At 34.6% G+C, this 20,260-nt stretch overlaps 1 protein-coding gene across 2 annotated transcripts in view; it reads left to right on the top strand.

Moving 5' to 3' along the window:
• The window catches only part of VPS37A (VPS37A subunit of ESCRT-I), a 45,119-nt gene extending 25,838 nt beyond the window's left edge, over nucleotides 1-19,281 (top strand). Inside the window, exons 5-12 of one of the 2 annotated variants that reach the window (XM_025885952.2) lie at nucleotides 5,006-5,231; nucleotides 6,758-6,828; nucleotides 9,454-9,581; nucleotides 9,680-9,720; nucleotides 9,798-9,866; nucleotides 13,429-13,572; nucleotides 14,538-14,618; nucleotides 16,142-19,281. In XM_025885952.2, coding sequence (XP_025741737.1) covers nucleotides 5,006-5,231; nucleotides 6,758-6,828; nucleotides 9,454-9,581; nucleotides 9,680-9,720; nucleotides 9,798-9,866; nucleotides 13,429-13,572; nucleotides 14,538-14,618 — 760 coding nt within the window. In that variant the 3' untranslated portion in view covers nucleotides 16,142-19,281. Of the gene's footprint in view, nucleotides 1-5,005; nucleotides 5,232-6,757; nucleotides 6,829-9,453; nucleotides 9,582-9,661; nucleotides 9,721-9,797; nucleotides 9,867-13,428; nucleotides 13,573-14,537; nucleotides 14,619-16,141 lie in introns of both variants that reach the window. The other variant, XM_025885951.2, reaches the window with a different exon arrangement.
• Nucleotides 19,282-20,260: the final 979 nt, after the last annotated feature.

The following is a 20,260-nucleotide window of genomic DNA, read 5'->3' as shown; positions in this document are numbered from 1 at the left end:
CTCTCTCTCATTCTCTCTCTCTCAAATAAATAAATAAAATCTTAAAAAAAATAATATTCTAGCCAAATGTGAATATATTTCTTAGATGCATTCTCATAGTGGCATGCACATTTGTAATTTTGACAAATACTGCAAAATTGCCCTATGGAGTAAGTTGCACCAATTTCTGCCACTATACACAAGGCTTACTTTCCCATATTCTTTGCCAATACAGTTTATTATTGGAATGGATCTTTGCCAATTTATAAGTAGAACATGATATGTTAGTATAATTTTAGTTGTATTTATCTTACTAACAATGAAGCTGAGTATCTTTGGATCTTTGGAGTTGTTTTTCTTTATTTTTCTGTAACCTGAGTCTTCTATCCTGTTTTTCATTTTGCTATTGAGTTGTTAGTCTTTTTATCAATTTGTAGGAAATTTTTATGTATTAGAAAAATTACACTGTGTCTGTGATACGAGTTTTAAATGTTTTCCCCAGTTTGTTATTTGTCTTATTTATAATGGGCTCTGTCGTGCTCTCTTCGGCAACACATATACTATAATGGGCTTTGTCATACAGGTTTTTGTTTTTGTTCTTCCTTAATGTCAAGCAATTAATCATTTTCTCTTATGACTTTGGAATTTGGGATCACAGAAAGTCCTTTCCCACCCTAATAATAAGGTAATTATTTCCCAATGATTTCTTCTAGTTCTTGTAAGATTTAGTTTGAAGCATTTAAATCTTTGATGATTTTGGTTTTTATCATGTTATGAATATAATGATCTGTCTCCAATTCATTTTTTTCCAGCTGTCCCAGCACTGTTTATTGACTGATCTTTTTTTCCATTTATTTCACATCTGTCTTATATCCTTATTCCCTTATGTGTTCTGGGCTTTTTCTGGATTTTATCTTCAGTTCCATTGATCTGCATATCCATTTACCACTATCTGCTCTAAAAATAGTTGCCTTTTCTTTTTTTTAATTATAAAGGTTTTATCATTTGTTTTACCAAATGGCACAGTTATTCTGTTCTTAACCCTCCTTCAGATACTTTTCTTTCTATAATTTTCCAGATGAACTTTAGTTTCAAAATCTATAAAATTGTTTTCCAACATAATTTCAACTCATGTAAATTTATGTTATTAAATGAAATAATAATACTCCAGTTTAAAAATTGTTCAAGCTTTATATATTTTAGAAGATATTTCAGTACTCTGATATGTGTTTTCCACACCACCAAGTAATTCTCCAGTTCTCAGCAGACAGTGACCGGGTTTCCTATAGGTATAATTCAATTCTGATGCTCTCTACCTGAAGGTAGTGACAGATCCCACAAGTTAAAGGCTCAGCCTCAGAAGACTGCTCCACTTTAAACACCAGTCAAATCCACAGATTGTTTACCTGCTTCTGACCAACTGACTATAAAATCAGAGGTTCCCATGATGCCCCCCCTCAGGTTCCATTAATGTGTTGGAGCTGCTCACAGAACTCAGAGAAATATTTACTTCTGTTTACCAGTTTATTATAAATTGGCATTATGAAGGATACAGATGAAGAGCCATGTGAAGCGATGCACAGGGCAAGGACTGGAAGAGCCCTGAATGCAGGCGCTTCTGTCCCCATGGGCCAGGGTGCCCCACCCTCCCACCATGTGGATGCATTCACCAACAAGGAAGTTTGTTAGACCTCATTGTTCAAGAGTTTTCACAGAACTTAGTTTGCAGCCCCTCATTCCCTGAGGTTGGTGGGTGCAGCTGATAGTTCCAGACCTTCATCGGTGTGTCTTTCTAGTGACTACCCCATCCTGAGACTACATAGGAGCCCAGACAGAGGCACCATTAATTTTTTTGAATTACTGTTTTCAGTTTTTTGGACAAATCCCCAGAAGTGGAATTGCTGGATCATATGGTAATTCTATTTTTGATTTTTTTGAGGACCTCCATACTATTTTCCATAGTGGCTGCATCAATTTACATTCCCACCAAGAGTACACAAGGGTTTCCTGTTCTCCACATCCTCCACAACACTTATTTCTTGTCTTCTTAGTAATAGCTATTCTAACAGGTGTCAGGTGATATTTCATTGTGATTTTGATCTGCGTTTTCATGATGATTAGTGATATTGAACATCTTTTTATGTATCTCTTGGCCATCTGTATGTTATCTTGTAAAAAATATTTATTAATATCGCCTGCCCATTTTTTAACTGGATTGTGTTTCGCTATTGTAGGATTTCTTTACATAGTTTGGATACTAACTCCTGATTATCAGATATATTATTTGCAAATATCTTCTCCCATTTAGTAAGGTGCCTTTTTGTTTTGTTGATAGTTTACTTTGCTGTGCAGAAGTTTTTTAGTTTGATAGAGTCCCACTTGTTTATTTGCTTTTGTTGCCTTTGCTATTGGTATCAGATGCAAAAAAGCATCACCAAGACCAATTTCAAGCATCTTACTTCCTGTGTTTTCTTCTAGGAGTTTAATGGTTTCTGGTCTTAAATTTAAGTCTTTAATCCACTTTGAATTAATTTTTGTGTATGATGTAAAGAAATGGTAATTTCATTCTTTTGCATGTGGCCATCCCTTTTCCCCAGTACTGTTTATTGAAGAGCCTATCCTTTCCCCATTGTATATGCTTGGCTACAATATATGCATAGGTTTATTTCTGGGTTCTGTATTCAGTTCCATCAATCTATTTGTATATAGTTTTATGCCAATAACATTCTGTTTTCACTACTATAACATTGTAATATACTTTCAAATCAGGGAGCATTTTTTTTTTCTTTTTGCTGCTCTGATTGGGTGAGTTTCTCTGTCCTATCTTTGAGTACACCGCTCATTTCTTCTGCTTCATTTAGTCTGCTTTTGAAATCTTCTAGTGTATTTTTTTTTTAACCTCTGTGACTTCTGTTTGGTACTTTCTTATATTTTTTATCTCTTTGTTGAAGTTCTTACTGTGTTTATCCATTCTTCCCCCAAGTTCATTGAGTGTATAATACTTTGAACTCTTATCAGGTAAATTACTTATTTCCATTTTATTACATTTTCCCCCCCTGAGGTTTTTGTTTGTTTGGAAAGTATTTCTCTTCTTCTTCATTTTCCTTGACTATGTTCGTTTCTATGAATAAGATAAAACAGCCACCTCTCCCAGTCTTGAGGACTGGACTAGGAGATGAACCTTATCATTCAGTCCTGCCCTACCTCTTGATTGTCTCTAAAATTGTGTATTGTCCAAGGAGACTATTATATTTTTAATAGCTCCCAGTATTTGAGGGTACACCAGAACCTGAGAAGAGTTCAGCCAGCACCTGGAGTCAGGCTGATTAGAAGCCAAACCTTCAGCCAGACCCTCAGGTAGCAGCTTTTAAAGTATGCAAATATATATCGTCTGTGGGGCTGCAAGTGTAAGCCGTGCTGGCCACCAGAGATCTGGGGGTCTGGTCCTTGGGTAGAATTGCAAAATTGGAGCCCCAGATGATTGTATAAGCTTCTTTCTGGGAGATACTTGTGAGCTGGAGTGAGACTGAAGGAGTGTGCAGAGATGGCATCCACCAACCTACGTTTCCTGGGAGTGCCTCTGTAGGCCTCTGGTTGTATGCGAAACCAGAAACCTTTTCATCAAGCCAAAGCTTTCAGACATGTTTATTAGATTCTTTCACAGGAAGACCAGGGGTGTGTTCAATCTGCTGTCTGTGCAGCGCCCTGGGGGTGGTAGCCTGCCAACAGCTGCCTCTCTCATTGTTTTACAGTTGCATGGGACCCAGGAATGCAAGCCCTCAGCCTCCAGAGCTATGCAATCAATTGGTATCTTGTGGATGGCAGCCACCAAAACTGGGGCAGCAGACATAAAAACCAAGCACCATATGTGCAAGAGAGCTTCCTTCCAAGAGATATTGGTGCTCTGGAGTGTGACAGAGGGAGAACATGAAGAGAGCACCTACCACCCTTTGTCCCTAGAGCATATCCCAGGGGGTCCCTGGATGGGGGCTAAATTAGGTACCTGTCCCTCAAGCTGACACTTTTAAGATTAGGAAATGAGACTTTTACACCTAAAATCTGGGTGCCTCTCAATCGACTGCTTCTGTGCTGGGTCCTGGGGTAGGTCCTTTGGTTTCCAAAGCTAGATGTTTTGGGGGTGTTCCTTTGAGATGCAGGGCTTAAAAGATGGACTGCTCAGTGTGGGGTTCAAACTCTTGCTCTTCAGGAAGAAGCTTCAGGTTTTGCGTTTTCTCCTGATTATAGGTCTCTGTGTTGAGGTTTGGGTTTACAGTGAGATTGTGTGTCAGGCTTTCCTACTTGCTTCAGTATTGATTTTTCATATTTGCTTGATTTGTAGGAGTTGTACAACTAAGTTTTAGGGCTTTTTCTTGAGGACATTGTTCCATATTCCTCCAGATTTAGTGTGTTCATGGAGGAGGTGATTTCAAGGTCTTGATTGTCATCTTGAACCAGGACCCAGATATTTTTACATTGCTCTCTGATTCAATCCCAAGTACATGCTGCTGTACCACTTTTTCTAATCTATATCCTTATTTTTTATATGTATTTTTTTTATATTTTAACATTTTTAGCAGTTCTTCTATACATTTGAGTATTTTTCTTTAAAATCTTTTAGAAAAGCAGTCCTGACTTTCACTTATATTTTTCCAGATAAAGTGAGAGCTACTATTTAAACAACCTGTCTTGAATACATTTTCTGGATTAAATGTTCTCCATTCTCTTTATGAAGACAGTGATTGATGCAAATGGAATGCTCAAAACTCCAAAAGAGCCTGTGTATTCACTTCCACTCTGACTAGTTGAATTATATGTTTCCTAAAACATTTTCTTTTTTCATGGAAACCACACTTCTATTTGGGGGGAGTGGGGTCATTATCAATTTGTAGAATATTTAATTCAATTATATGATTATAATAACAAGATTCTGTCTCTGTGTCATGACCATTGTTATTTAAAACCATTTGGGAATAATTTTATAGGTTTACCCCTAAAGTCTAATGTTTTTTTCTGTCTTTTTCTTTAGCCTATACAGTAATCCAGGTGGGATGCCTCCTTATGCATCTCAGGGTTTCCCATTTCTTCCTCCATATCCCCCGCAAGAAGCTAACAGGACTATCACTTCTTTGTCTGTTGCTGACACTATCTCTTCTTCAACAACAAGTTACACACCAGCCAAACCTGCTGCTCCTTCTTTCGGTATCCTTTCAAATCTGCCGTTACCTGTTCCTACAACAGACACTTCAGCACCGGTGGGTATCTTCAGCTTTCTGTATTTTTCTATCCTTGAAAACTCATCCAATTGACAAATATTTATTATCTGCCTTCTTGTGCCAGCCACTAAGTAAGGCACAAAAGATAAAAAGATTAAATCACATTTTCAACTCAAGTAACAAACTCAGAGGAGACCAGCAAATTATCAAATAATTGCAAGTAAGAAACTTCCAGTGGAGTAGAAGAGAGAGTCTAGAGTTCATGGTGAAGACAGTTGAGGAAACGGTCAGTGCTCACAGGAACTGAGGTAGACCAAAAGGGATGCTTTTATAAAAAATGTGTCTCTGCTTTTTCACCACTTTATCCTTAGTGCCTCAGACCACACCTGATACATATAGTAGGTGCTCACTTAAAATAAGGCAGATAAATTAATTTATTTGTTTATGTTTAAGGCCAGATTTTGATAGATGGTAATGAATTTGTCAAGACGAAAAGGGTTATATAAAGCTTTCCATAAAGAGGCAGTAGTATTGACAAGGTTGCAGAGACATAAACCAAGTCCCATTTTTTATGAAACTGCCTTTAATAGATCTCTCTGACTGTCATACAGGAAATAGGCAAAGGCACAAAAAGTGATCACATAAGAGAAGTAGGTATCAGATTGTGGAGGATCTGCTCTCTACCATGCCAAGGGTTTCAAGTGTCTCATTGGTTTTAAAAAAATGTGTATGTTCTTAAATAAACTGGTAACTTATTGCCATGTGGGATGTTACTGAGAGACTAATACTTTATGAGTAAAACATAAAATGATTTTAAAACCTCCATTTTAACCCTGAGTATCACCCACAGTAATACTCAAATATTATAAACCTTATTATATCCAACTCTACTAATTTTAGTGTTTGTAATAATTTAGATTAGGCCCAAGTGGAGTTTGTTTTTCCAGTACCTTTCATCATTTTATTAAGGAATATTATGAACAAATATTGTGAATATCATGAACAATATTAATTACAATTAGTAGGATAAACAAAATTACAAGAGACGTTTTCAAGGATCCTCTGTTTTAAAAAAGTCATTTATAAAACAATGGATTACCTATTCCTTATCTACCCTACTGTCATATCAAACTTAGTTATGTAACTATTCAGACTTTTGCAACTTGCTACATTTTTTTTATATTCAGTATCTTTTATTTGAGACAAATGTATTCATATATATCAATGAAATCCACAGATAATTCTCTACATTAGTCACAGATACACTTAAGCATTTTATTTAATAGTTATATACTTGCCCAAGAAAGAGGTTAACACAGGTACTAACATGATCCTCACCTCCCCCCCAAAAAAAAACAAAAAAAATTTAATCCTCTATGTATAAAGTACACTGAAAAAAATAAGAGTAAAGAAAGAAGGGGAGAATAAAGACAATGTAAAGTACAAAGATGAAAGTGATAATGAAACATTATGGGATGTAGTATATTAAAAATTACATTTATAATCAAATAGGAGCAGTCAAAAAGATGGCTAAAACTTAATTACCATTTCATACTTCTCTTTAGATAAGCCAAGATGGTTTTGGTTACAAGATGCCAGATATCCCTGATACATTTCCAGAACTCTCAGAACTAAGGTAAAAAACTTGGAGAGTAATGTCAGTATTCATTATGTCTTTGACAATGATAAATACAAACCAGATCATCATTTTCATACCCATATTAAAGAAAAAGTTCTTTTAAATCCTCACTATTTCTATACTGTGGCTATCTTAGTGGGAAAGTTATACAAATCAATTTTATGTCTTGTAGTTTGTTTTTACTGAGTGACTTAGTGTGTACCTAGGGATTTTTCTAGATCCTGGAAATGATATAATAGTTACCAGGATAACAATGTCATTCTCTCTTGAGGCTTACATTATTGCGAAAATTATTTCAGTACATCATCCCTGGTGATTTCAAATATTTTTTGGCTTATTTTAGACTTTTTCATTTTTCCTTTTGTAGGTAGAACTTTGTACATAGAGGAACACATTAATGTTCTCATAAAGAAAAATCACAGTGTTTTTGCAGAGCCAAATTGTATTCAAACTGATGACACATAAGTTTGTATTATTATAGTATTCTGTTTTTCGTAGAACACTGCTTCTCTAAGTTGCTTCATGAAAAAATTGTTTTATGGCCACTCAGCTTTGGGAAGCATTGCATCCTTTATACCCTATTGAAGGTTTATAATACTCATAAGGCTGTTTTTACTAAGATTTCTGAGTGTAATTAAAAAAAGTTTTTTTGTAATTCTTACTGTCTCTGGGATATATCCCACCGGGGATATACAGCCAAATACTTATGAGAAATCCTACAGTAAAAAAAAAAAAAAAAGTTTACCTTAATTGACCCAGTGTTTTATAATCATTTTTAGGAAGTAGTGATTCATTATTTTCTAATAATAGTCATTGAAGGTTTACAATATATCACATACATGTTATGCTTGCAGCAACCCCAGAAAGTAGGTACTGTTATTGTTCAGTGTTATAAAGGATTCTTTTTTTTCTTTCCTTCTTTAAAAAAAAATTATTATGAAAATGTCACGTTATACTATTACACGTTATATTATGCACACTATATTATTATCCATTTACTGAGGAAAATGGTTGTCTTGGAGAATTTTCTATATCCTGTTTTTGCCGGATTGCATCCTTGTAGTACCATTGAAGGTGTTCTTCTCTTTCCTGTATTTCTTTCTCTTGGTGGCCAGATCTAGTTTTAATTAGAGTTAGGTTCAGTTTTATCAAATCATTGAACTGCACACTGTAAACCTACACAATGTTATGTGTTATATGTCAATTATATCTCAGTGCTAAAAAAAATAGGCTCAATTCTTTGGTCAAGAATACTTACATTGTAATTAGTGCATACTTCTTATTACATCACATAAGGCAGCAGTGATGTCTGGTTGCCCTATTTTTAGTGACATTAAGATTGAAACAGATGAAACCCCTGAAATCATTGGCTATCCATTATTTCATTAAGGATTGCAAATGTGATTATCACTGCCGGAATTAGCCAAAATTCTGTGAAAAGAACTTTTTGTATCAACTATTTAGTTTTATTGAAATACACTTCATATAGGAATGGAAAGATAAATCCTTGTTTTTTGGTTTTTGTTTTTCAGTTTTCAGAATAATGAGTTGATGCACAAACAAGCTCCAAAGTTTTTGATGGGCAAGGTTTTCTGTGTTTATTTTTGTAGTTGTTTCTGTGTTAAGAACTTATAAATTTTTAAAAAATACATTTGATGTGTTTCAGTCTATTGCAGTCATTATTCTTCTTGATGCTTAAACAGTTCTATCTTGAGTCCCTAGCAAACTCTTCACATTGGCTTCTATAGCCTTTTTGACAAAACAAAGATGCCATCATGAAATTTCTTTTCCCTGGCCTGAAGTCATTTCTCTGAAAGGCACTTGTTCTTTTTCAAAATTACAATATCAATATTATTGCTGTGATTATTGAATTCAAGATAAGCGTTTGTTTTTGTTTTTTATACTTCTTTTGTGTTTTGGTTCTGTCGCACCTGACATGTACAGCCAAATACTGTTTTTTAAAGTCTGAATAATACTTCTCTGGAGGATATATAACTTAGAAAAAAAACAGTGCTCATTTATTTCCATTTACTCTGAATTTTAGAAATTGCTTTTTTTTAAATTTTTTTAAACATATGATGCTTTTGTATGGATCAGTAGTCAAAACTAATAGATAGATATGTTCAATAAGGTTTAGCTTCCATTTCTATCCCACCCATCCAGTTTCCTCTTTCACCCTGTGGATATTGATTTTTGGTTTTGGTTTAGCCCTCCATGATTGCTTTTTCTTAAATATTTTATGACTATCTGTACACACACACATCCATATATTTACCTTTTATTGTGACAGCCACACACGTTAGCTAAATAGACACAGAGGTTAACATTGTTGTGATTGTTCATGAACCCTAGTCTTAATAATCCTACCATGATTGGATGCTACTTTCAGACCACTTTATGTTCTACTGTAGTTGATGTTTTATTTGCTTTTAAGGTTATAATTTGCCTTCTTATGTATGTGTTTGTGTGTGTGTGTGTGTGTGTGTGTATAGATATAGATACATAAATGATAGTTCAAAAATTATTTAGAGCCATAGCAACTGAATAAAATGGAAAAACTGAATATCATCATGGAGAAAAACTAGTGACTGATATTCATTAACTTTTCTGTTGTGTTTCTAGTGTGTCACAGCTTACAGATATGAATGAACAAGAGGAGATATTGCTAGAACAGTTTCTGACTTTGCCCCAACTAAAACAGATTATTACTGACAAGGATGACTTAGTAAAAAGTATTGAAGACCTAGCAAGTATGTCTTTCCTTACTTCTTAAATTTTCTAAGAAAAATATGATGTTTATCTAGAAATAAACCAGAAATTTATCTTACAGGAAAAAATCTCCTTTTAGAGCCCAGCTTGGAAGCCAAAAGGCAAACTGTTTTAGATAAGGTGAGTTAGTTATCATTTTGAAGAAATCCATACAATTTAAAAATACAATAAAATAACATTTTTATTTTATCTATTAGTATGAATTGCTTACACAGCTGAAATCTGCTTTTGAAAAGAAGATGCAAAGGCAACATGAACTTAGTGAGGTAAGATGTTTAGCTCCTTACCATAAGAATTTTTATTTATTTATTTTTTGTTTTTTTATTTTTTAAAGATTTTATTTATTTATTTGACAGAGAGAGACACAGTGAGAGAAGGAACACAAGCAGGGGGAGTGGGAGAGGGAGAAGCAGGCTTCCCGCTGAGCAGGGACCCCGATGTGGGGCTCGATCTCAGGACCCTGGGATCATGACCTGAGCCAAAGGCAGACGCTTAATGACTGAGCCACCCAGGCGCCTCTACCATAAGATTTTTTAATCTGAATATGTGTGAGCCACATTCTTACTTTGATTATTATCAGAAAGCAGTTATTAGGTGTCTGTCTTTATAAGGCTTGATACCTTTAAGTGAGATGAACAGCTCTCAGTTATAGGGCATTATACATTATTTGTGCTCCTGCAAGGGCATATTTGGTTCCAAAGCAGAAAAATACAAAACACCCCGTAAATAACTAGGAACATTATTATAAATGCCAGTTTACCTCCTCTAATAAAATCTAACAAAAAACTTGAACTGTAGTCTCACTTGTAAACTTATGTACAACTATCTCAAATGAAAACTTAGGAAATTGAAAAATATATGAAAATTATAAAGTTTAATTCACCACAAATAATAGATTTTATGCTAGAAATCCAGCTAATTAAAAATAAAAACCACTTTGTAAAATTCAGCCCATATTTCTGTAAAATCTTTAAAAATGAAAAGGAATAGGAGACATAATCTTTGTATGTCATATCGATAACCAGCATCATAATTAACAACATCCTCTTTCCTTTAAAGTCAGCAATTCTGGAAGGTAAAGCCAATGTAATAAAACAAAAAACTAAAACAACAGGAAAAAGAATGATGGCAAAGGAAAATATAAATTTATAATGGATTTCAGATAATTTAATCATCCTTTAGAATTAAAGACAAAAAATAATAGCTAACATTGAATAATGATTATGCATCTTACACTGCACTATGCTATTTTCATATATTGCCCATTATTTCCACAAAATTCTAGGAGGTAGGCAATGTTATTATTTTTTATAGTATAGATAAGCAGTCTGGGGCACAGGGATATTGAATAACTTCCCTGAAGTCATATAAACAGAAAGTATCAGAGTCAGGAATCAAATATAGCAGTCCTTCCTCACTCTTAACCAGAAGAAAGTCTGAGAAAAGCAACTGAAACACTCTTAGCTGTACGTTAGAGTTCAGTAGATGCTGAATAAGCTTTTCACAATAGTCACATCAGTCTTTATAAACTCTTAGTAAGTTAAGAATAAAAGTTAATTCCTTAAAAAAAAAAATTCCTTAACTTGAGATAATATTAGAAACCAACAGCAAGCATCACAATTGCCAAATATTTCCAGGATCCCCTTAATATTAGGAATAAGGCAGTGATGCCAGTGATAGACAAAGGAAAGAAAAAGAAACTCAAAAAGAGAAATATGAATGTCCAGTAGTCATACTGGTATAACAGTTACTCTGTCTTCTGTGCCATTTATATAAGAATTGCTTAAAATGATTTTTGAAACACTTAAAAAATATAACCTTGATTCCGACGCTTGTCTCTACGTGTGTTCACTCAAAATCTTTGGGAATGATGAGTCAGTCTTCTGTGTGAGTATGTAAGTACTTGTAAGTATGTAAGTACTGTGTAAGTACATACATACTGTGTAAGTATGTAAATCACTTCACTGGACTGTTGGTGCCATCAGTGCAGAAACTTGCCATATTTTATTCCTCCATATACCCAGTACCTGGTCCAGTCCTTGGCACATAGTAGATACTCAGTAAATATTCAATGACTAAATAATGGAAGCATTTGAACAGATAGTCAGCCTTTCAGTAATAATAATTATCAAAATCTGCCTCATCCTTGTGAGCCAACCTAAAAAGTTAAATGACCAGGGTTGGCAAGGGTGATGAGAAAATGGTTCATTCCTGTTCATTCCGGTGTGTGAGTTGCCACCTCACACCCACTAGCATGACTATTATTAAAAATAGCCTGGGTGGCTCAGTCGGTTAAGGGTCCTGACTCTTAATCTCAGCTCAGGTCTTGCTCTCAGGGTCGTTAGTTCAAGTCCCACGTTGGGCCCCACGCTGGGCATGGAGCCTACTTAAAAGAAATAAAAAAATAAAAATCGTCTTATTTCTTATATTTAGGTCTTCAGTCCATTTTGAGTTAATTTTTAGTTACTTATTTTTTGAGTGAATTTTTATATATGTGGTAAGATAAAGGTCCAACTTCATCCTGCATGTGAGTATCCAGTTTTCCCTGCACCATTTGCCAAAGACTATCTTTTGGTCTTAACACACTTTTTGAAAATATTTGACTATGTTTGTGAGCTATATTTCTAGGCTTGGTCTTTCATTCATCTACATGTCTGTTCTTATGCCAGTACAATGTTGTTTTGATTGCTGTAACGTAGTAAATTTTGAAATCAGGAAGTATGCAACTTTGTCCTTCCTTTTTAAGATTGTTGTGGCTGTTTGGGGTCACTTGAGATTCCATATGAATTTTAGAATGGGTTTTTCTTTTTCTGCAAAAAACTGTCATGGAGATTTTGATAAGAATAGCATTGACTCTGTAGATCACTTTGGATAGTATTGTCTTTTTTTTTTTAAGATTTTACTTATTTATTTGAGAGAGAGAGCATGAGAAGGGGGGGCAGAGAGAGAGAGAGGATAAAGGGGGAAGCAGACTCCCTGATGAGCCGGGAGCCCAATGGCGGGGCTCAATCCCAGGACCCCAGGATCACGACCTGAGCCGAAGGCAGCCGCTTAACCAGCTGAGCCACCCAAGCACCCTTGGGTAGTATGGTCTTCTTAACAATATTAAGTCTTCCAATCCGTGCACACTATGGAAATAATAAATGGAAAGATGTCTTTCCATTTATGTCTTTTTCAGTTTCTTTCAGCAGTGTTTGTACAGGTCTTTTGCCTGTTTGGTCAAATTTAATCCCATCACTTTTGCCATATTCTGTTCATTAGAAGGGAGTCACTGTGTCCAGCCCACACTCAAGAGATGGGGAATAATAGAGGTCCTCTTAGAGGGTGCCTACCACAATGACCTAATTCCTAAATCCCCAGGAGAAGACACTGATTGGCTCAGTTTCCCTCATTCAGTGGTTTGCCGCCAATGGATTGCGTTATTTTGTGTTTGGTATCTATCCCTATATCCAAAAGCTGAGGACCTGGGTGGTAGCAGTTTTCCTCAAGAAGGAGGCTGTGAGGGCGCCTGGGTGGCTCAGTCGTTAAGCGTCTGCCTTTGGCTCAGGTCATGATCCCAGGGTCCTGGGATCGGGCCCTGCATTGGGCTCCTTGCTCTGCAGGAAGCCTGCTTCTCCCTCTCCCACTCCCCCTGCTTGTGTTCCCTCTCTCGCTGTGTCTTTCTGTCTGTCAAATAAATAAATAAAATCTTTAAAAAAAAAAAAAAAAAAGGCGGTTGTGTAAGGGATATAATGAATTGCTCTTCCCTACCCATATCTCATTTCCTTTGCCTCTAAGAAGTTTTTCTGAGCAGTGTAAACTAAATTAGTACTTGATTTTCTTTTTCAGAGCTGTAGTGCGAGTGCCCTACAGGCAAGATTGAAAGTAGCTGCACATGAAGCTGAGGAAGAATCTGATAATATTGCTGAAGATTTCTTAGAGGGAAAAACTGAAATAGATGATTTTCTCAGTAGCTTCATGGAAAAGAGAACAGTATGTAAAACTCTTCAGTTGAGGACAAGTGACAGTGTTATATCAAATTACTTAAGTGTATTGATGAGTAAAAAATACTTTAGCATGTTACTGAGCTGGAGTTTTGAGTGCCATGAGAAGAAACTGAAGAGCCTCTCTTCTTTAAGAATGATAGCAATATTTTACTAGGATTTTGTACTAAAGCTAGTAAATCAGCTTAAGTCTGATCTTAATAGTTACAGGAGTGTACAACTTCTTATGTTCAACAAGTTATTTAAAAAGGGAATAATCTATAAATAGTTATTTTAAAATTTGTAAATATTATTGGGAACATTCTGCGACAGTTTCTGTTCTGTTTTTCCAAAATTTAAGAAAGTCTCCTTAACCGTATCTTGCCCTTCGATAGAGTTCTAAATATTTACCTGATTTCTCTGAAACATCACATTTGAAAATTAACCTTTTGTTAGTAAACTTTGTAAAATGTGTACTATGTGTATGCATATCCTGTTAAGGAAAGTGGGCAGATTTTATTATCCCCATTTTCCATAAGAGAACATTGAAGTTTAGGGACGTTAAAGATTATGGGTATAGCATTAGTAAGGCATTGATTTCTGGTTCATTCTTTTGTGGTACTATATAGCTGTACCTTGAAGTTTTTATTTATTAAGCTTCCCGGTTAACAACCGTAGGGTTTTGTTTTTATATTTTTAAAACACAGATGCTTGAAATTCCACTATCAGAGAATTGATATAAAGGGTCAAGATTTATTTTAACATTCTGGAAGTTCACAGGCAAAGGTTATCTTCCAAATGCAATTCAGTGTTTGTGGGGGTGGGGATTCTTAAATTCTGAGCTACCTTAAACGTTCAAAAGTTAAAAATGTCAACAGGTTAAGGGATTCTTACTTCGAATTCTGTCCTAATGGTAAGAAGGAGTAGCTAAATCATTGGAGAAGTGACTGGTATTTTAAATCATTTATCTTCTAGATCTGCCACTGTAGAAGAGCCAAGGAAGAGAAACTTCAACAAGCAATAGCAATGCACAGCCAATTTCATGCCCCACTATAGGTAAATTGTCTTCCAGAAAGTTTGAGGCAGAAGGCTATTGCATGACTATTCTTTAATTTAAGTCTTCTTACCAGTGCCTGTTTAGTCAGCTTTAAGCATAATTCTGTCATAGCTTCTGTGTTAGATGACATAGAAAATGCTTTGTAGTATACATTAAGCATAATTTTGTATACATTAGCATTTAACCAGTGGAAATCTTTTGGATAGTTTGTCACTATGATGTTGGCTTAAATGAAATGTTTATTTCAGTGTTGGATAGCTACTTGTGTAGAATCGTAAGCTATAATTCATTCCTGTCTCTTAGCTGGTATATGGTGTTTAGCATTTCACTTAGTTGACATATTTCTCATGAGTCTCCTTTGTCATTTCTTCCCTTAAAATGAACTTCCTATCTGTTGCTTTTCCATCTCACACCAGGATTATTCCAGTAATTGTCTTGCCAGTCACCTGAATGTAGTTTTTCTCCTGCACAGCACTGACAGAACGGTCTTCCTCTGCCGCAGAACTTATGATGAGATCTTAGCAGTGGCAGGATCACTGTTAAATTTTTCTCTGGTTTTAAGCCTTCTGTAATCTGGAGTATATTTGGGAACACCCACTTCAGTTTTCCATTCTCCCCTTAAGTTCTCCATTTCATGTTCTTTCTGCTATCACTGTATCTTTGGTCACGCTCTTACTGATCTCAAGACACTTCCTTTTCCTCTCCATCTATGTAGTTTTAGGAGTGATTTGGTTGTGAAGACTAGTTCCCATCCCAACAAATTTAAGTAAAAGCTTCTATTATTGAACAACGCAGAAATACTTTATAGAGCCAAAATGCACAAAGGACAACTCAGTCGCTGAGAGTGAAAACACGACAGGAAGCCATAAAAACTTCTCACACCCTTGCTAAGGCTGCTTGTTTCTCTTTTCTGTGTCTCTGTTCTTTCCTGCCTCTCTCTGTCTTGTGCTTCCTGACTTGCCACTCTTCAGAGCGCCTTTCTTCGCTCCCCTCACACATGCTCCCCCATTGCTGCCCACAGGCCTTATCACATTAGGACAGTTCACGTAGCCTGTGGAGACTAAACAAGGGTTTTCACTGCCAATCCCCAGGAAAGAGACTGGCCCAACAGCCTGGAGATCAGTGTCATGTGGCTCTGTGCTCATTCAAGTGGGCTGAAGGAGGGGACTCTGAGGAAGGAGCATTTATAGGGAAGGAAGTGGCAGGAATTTTTCATCTCTACCTCAGACTCATCTGCCCCTTCCCTTAATCTAGTTGTACATAACATTGAATTGTTTTCTTGTTTTACAAATCATACTGTCAGTTCCCCTTGGGTAAGGGCCGATTTTTAATATCAATGTTTAGGAAGAAAGTAGGCACTGAGTAATTATTTATACGAACATGATAGAATTCTTTCCCTACCTCTTTTCCCTCATAGTCAAGTTATCTTCTTATAGGTAGATCTTAATTGGAAGAGAATGTGAAGAGATGACAATTTATCACCTTAAGTTAAATCTTAGGGTTTTTTATGTTTTCTTTTCAGATTTTCCTGAAAACATAAACTGCCAAGACAGAAATGACACAAGACTAAGCACATTTTTATGTATGATTTGCAAATTGGCATTTCATCACAGTGGCTGAATTCACAGATATCCTGTATAGATCATATACAGAACTGAGACTGATTTTGTACAGATTAGAATGATTGCTGTAGCCTTCGCTTTGAGAAATTTTTCTGCACGATTTGCACTATAAATGTTTATTTATTGTTGATCGGTCCTATCATATTTAAGTTCCACTGCTGTTCCTCTGTTCAGTTATTTTAGTACCTATGCATGTAATTTTAGCTAGTATCAATATTTTATAAAATTGCTTCATTTAAATTTGTATTTTTAATTTGAAACTGCCTCATTTCTTTATCAAAAATGGTTTGTTTAGATATTTTTCCTCTCAACCTTTTTGAAAAATTATTATTTTCAACTGTAGAAAGCCTTATTTCTCCTTCTTTCCAGATGATGAAACTTTCAAAAAACATTTGTTTTTAAATATTCATAGTGTCAGGAAATACCAAACCTACTAATGTGCCATCTCAAGAAAGTAACTTTTAATACACAATAAATCAAGAGAATACATCAGCTGCTCATATATTGTTTAATTTTTAAAATTAAGGATACATTTAAGAAGCAATACAGTTAAATAATTATTTTACCTAATAGAAAAAAATTGCCTTCCGCTTCATCTAGTCCAACATATACTTTCATACTAATTTTTTTATATAATTATCTGATAGGTTTGTGATTGGATAATGATACACTTCCTAAACTCCTAATGTTAACAATCTTTTTGTTAATAAATAGTAAATCTAGACACAGAAGTCAATGAATTCTTTTGACCTTTACTGTGAGTTAGCTTTTCATAAGAGAACAGCTTTAGTAATAAATTAATATTTAACTTTTGGGCAGTGTAGTTTTTAATTAATTATCTTGAATTTGCTCTTTAAATTGTACTATGTTCAGCAGTTTGCTTCTATACCATGTTATAGAATGAACACATTTTAATGGGTAGCTATAAAAGCTAATAAAGGAGAAAATCTGTAACTATATGTATCTGAGGCTTGGTAAGGTGGTATCTAAATCACAAAACAAGTTAATCCATATTTTTGTTTAAATTTCCATCCCAATATGTATTGTTATTCCAGATGCCAGCATATAGTACTACAGTTTTTTTTTTTCTTTTTCTTTCTGTACATGTCCTTGGCAATAGAACTTTAGGAAAAACAAAATTATTTTCTTAGAATTGAAAAATAATACTTAATCTGTCTTTGTGGAAGAGCAAGTATTCGTATGGACTATAAATATATAATTGGAATAAAGATACTAACTTTCATTAATTGCCTGTCTCACTGGCGCTGTGCTAATAAGGGCATGCTGTTTAATCTTCAGAATAACCACACATGATTTTTATGGATTTGTAGATGAAATAACCAAGGTAAGTGTTTTAAATTTGTGGCAGAGTCTTCTGGGTATTCAGAAACCTTTGCGTATATTGCACAGACCAGCAGAACTTCCAATTTTCCCAGCAGTTACTGCAATAGAGGACATAAGAGCCCCAGTCTTTTGCGAACAATCACGTAGCTTTCTTAGAAACTGTGTAGAACCTATAACAAGAGACCAGCAGATCACAGCCATTTTAAAAGGACATTAATTCATTTGATCTGCTAATTTTATTTAACACCTATTCAGAATAAGGCACGGTGGAAATACTATATAGTAACTCAAACATGGTTTAGGTGCTTGGGTGCTCATCTGCCTTCCCCTCCATGCAAAAACAAACAAAACCCCCAAAACAAAAAACCCACATCTTCTTACACAGTAAATTTCTTCTACATAATCACATAATTCATCTCAATGTTTTTTATTCTTTAAACCAAACTGTCCTACTTTCATTCTATACCAGTTAACATAGCTTGCTTCCTCCTTCCAAAATTAATTTATTAGGCAACTTCCTTACAACCCAGTCATTAAAAAGAGGAATTTGATCGTGAATATCTATCTGCATTTAACCAACAGACAATTTAGTTCAGATATAGGTTGTATAAGTTGTCCAAGACAGAAAAAAATCTGCATATTTTGGTTTATATTGCAATAGGAAAAGTAAGTGATTTTTTTGGGTAATTTTATGGCTATGTTTTCTTCTAAAAATTGGTCATTTGGAGAAGTCATGCCACAGGGGAAAAAAGGCCTGCCAAGGCAGAGGTTCTGATTTTACTTTAACATGTAAGAGAAGACCAGATGGAAATCAGAAAATAAGAGGAAAGCTTAGGAGTTATTATTCAGAGTAGAAGTTTGTCATGGTTAGAAATTTAAACACTAATGTCTCAAATAGAAGAAAGTTGTCTAAATAAATGGGATGTACAGTAAAGATACCTGTTTCAAATTGGAAAATTTTCTAGGAATAAACAAGAGTAGGAAATTTATATTGGAATAGAGGTTGTTTGACAGGTAAGTTTGATCATAAATTACATTTGCTTAAATCGAAGGGATTTCAATGAAAATTGGAATTAATTTTTAGGGGAAGAGTAAACTTTTTGATCTTAAATAATAAAACCATACGCCAAGGTTTCCCTTATCCTCACCTAACTTTATTTTTAAAAAAGTTCCTTTGTTTATTGCTGAATTATGGTCAAAGTTCTTACCTACTTCAAATAATTAAATTTTCCTGAGTATCACTAAATAATAAGTCACTTGAGCTCTAAATATTACTAGTTGGGAAGTAATCTGCCTTGAGTCGGTTTTACATTAGTTTATTACCTATGCCTTAAAACAGGTGCTCTAAATAAAACACTTTCTGATTGATGTTTGATGTAAAATGAAAATGTGCTGTTAGAGATTTTAATTTTAGTCTTTTGGATTGGCCATGCTCTTTCAGGACCCTGTGAAAGCATAATAAAGTTTTAATATGCAATAAATGTAACTTTTTATCTAAATATCAGTGTCAGATTAACTTCTAGTAAGTAGTCTAAATGAACATATGTGTAAATTATAGTATCTTGTAAAATGTTTGGGGAGGCTGAAAAAAGAGTTTATGTGTCTGATGGGAAAGACATCACATTAAAGACATTTTAAAATATCAAATATTTATACTATTTGTGTTTCAAAATAAATTGCATAGTTTTGTTTCATATATTTACTGTGTCATTTTTTAAAAAAAATTTCTCTATTTTTGTAGATATAAACTGCCAAATGGAAGAAATTAAAATCTCATCCTCAGTATTAGGCAAAGAAGTTTCCAAGAGTTAGTAACTACAAGAATGGCATATAGTGAGCTGTCTTATAAAAATGCAAAATCCATTACGAGTATTATCCTAAGTATCATTAATAAGGTATTACTAATTACTAATTAATTAGGTATTACTATACAGTAAATGGCAGAAAATGAACAAATATTTCTCAGCAGAGTATGCTCAAATTTTATGTTCTAAAAGAATTATACTTGTTTTATTTACATTAACAGAGTACTGTTATATTACACGTCTCTGACATATTAGAGTTGTTCTGTTTAAATGATTAACACATCAACAATTACAGTCGGCTTTTTTTTTTTTAATTTTTTTATTGTTTACAGTCGGCTTTTGAACAATGTGGAGGTTAGGGGCGCTGACTTCCTGCACAGACAAAAATCCATGTACAATTTTTGACTCCTCAAAAACTTAACCACCAGTAGCCTGCTGTTGCCTAGGAGGCTTATTGATAACATAAACAGTCGATTATACATATTATATACTGTATTCTTACAATAAGTAAGCTAGAAAAAAGAAAATGTTAAAAATCATAAGAGAAAATACATTTACACTACTGTGCTTTATTGAAAAAAAAAATCTGTATATATGTGGAGCCGTGCAGTTCAATCTGATGTTGTTCAAGGGTCAACTGAATACTGGATTATTTTATTTAAATATATTGCTATACCCCCTCCAAACCTTTCATACTAGACATTTCAGCAATGTAGCTTTCTTGTCCTTTTTCTTTTTTTCTCTTTTATTGGTACATAGTTGACATACATCACTGTGTAAGTTTAATATAGAGAACATAATGGTTTGACCTACATACATTGTGAATGATTACCACAGTAAGTTGACAGAAAAAGCATCCATCGTCTCACC

This window comes from Callorhinus ursinus, unplaced genomic scaffold, assembly GCF_003265705.2.
Source record: "Callorhinus ursinus isolate GAN/ISIS: 27379988/994484 unplaced genomic scaffold, GSC_fseal_2.0 scaffold17, whole genome shotgun sequence".
Classification (NCBI taxonomy): Eukaryota; Metazoa; Chordata; class Mammalia; order Carnivora; family Otariidae; genus Callorhinus; species Callorhinus ursinus.
This window is presented reverse-complemented; position numbering and strand designations above follow the sequence as displayed.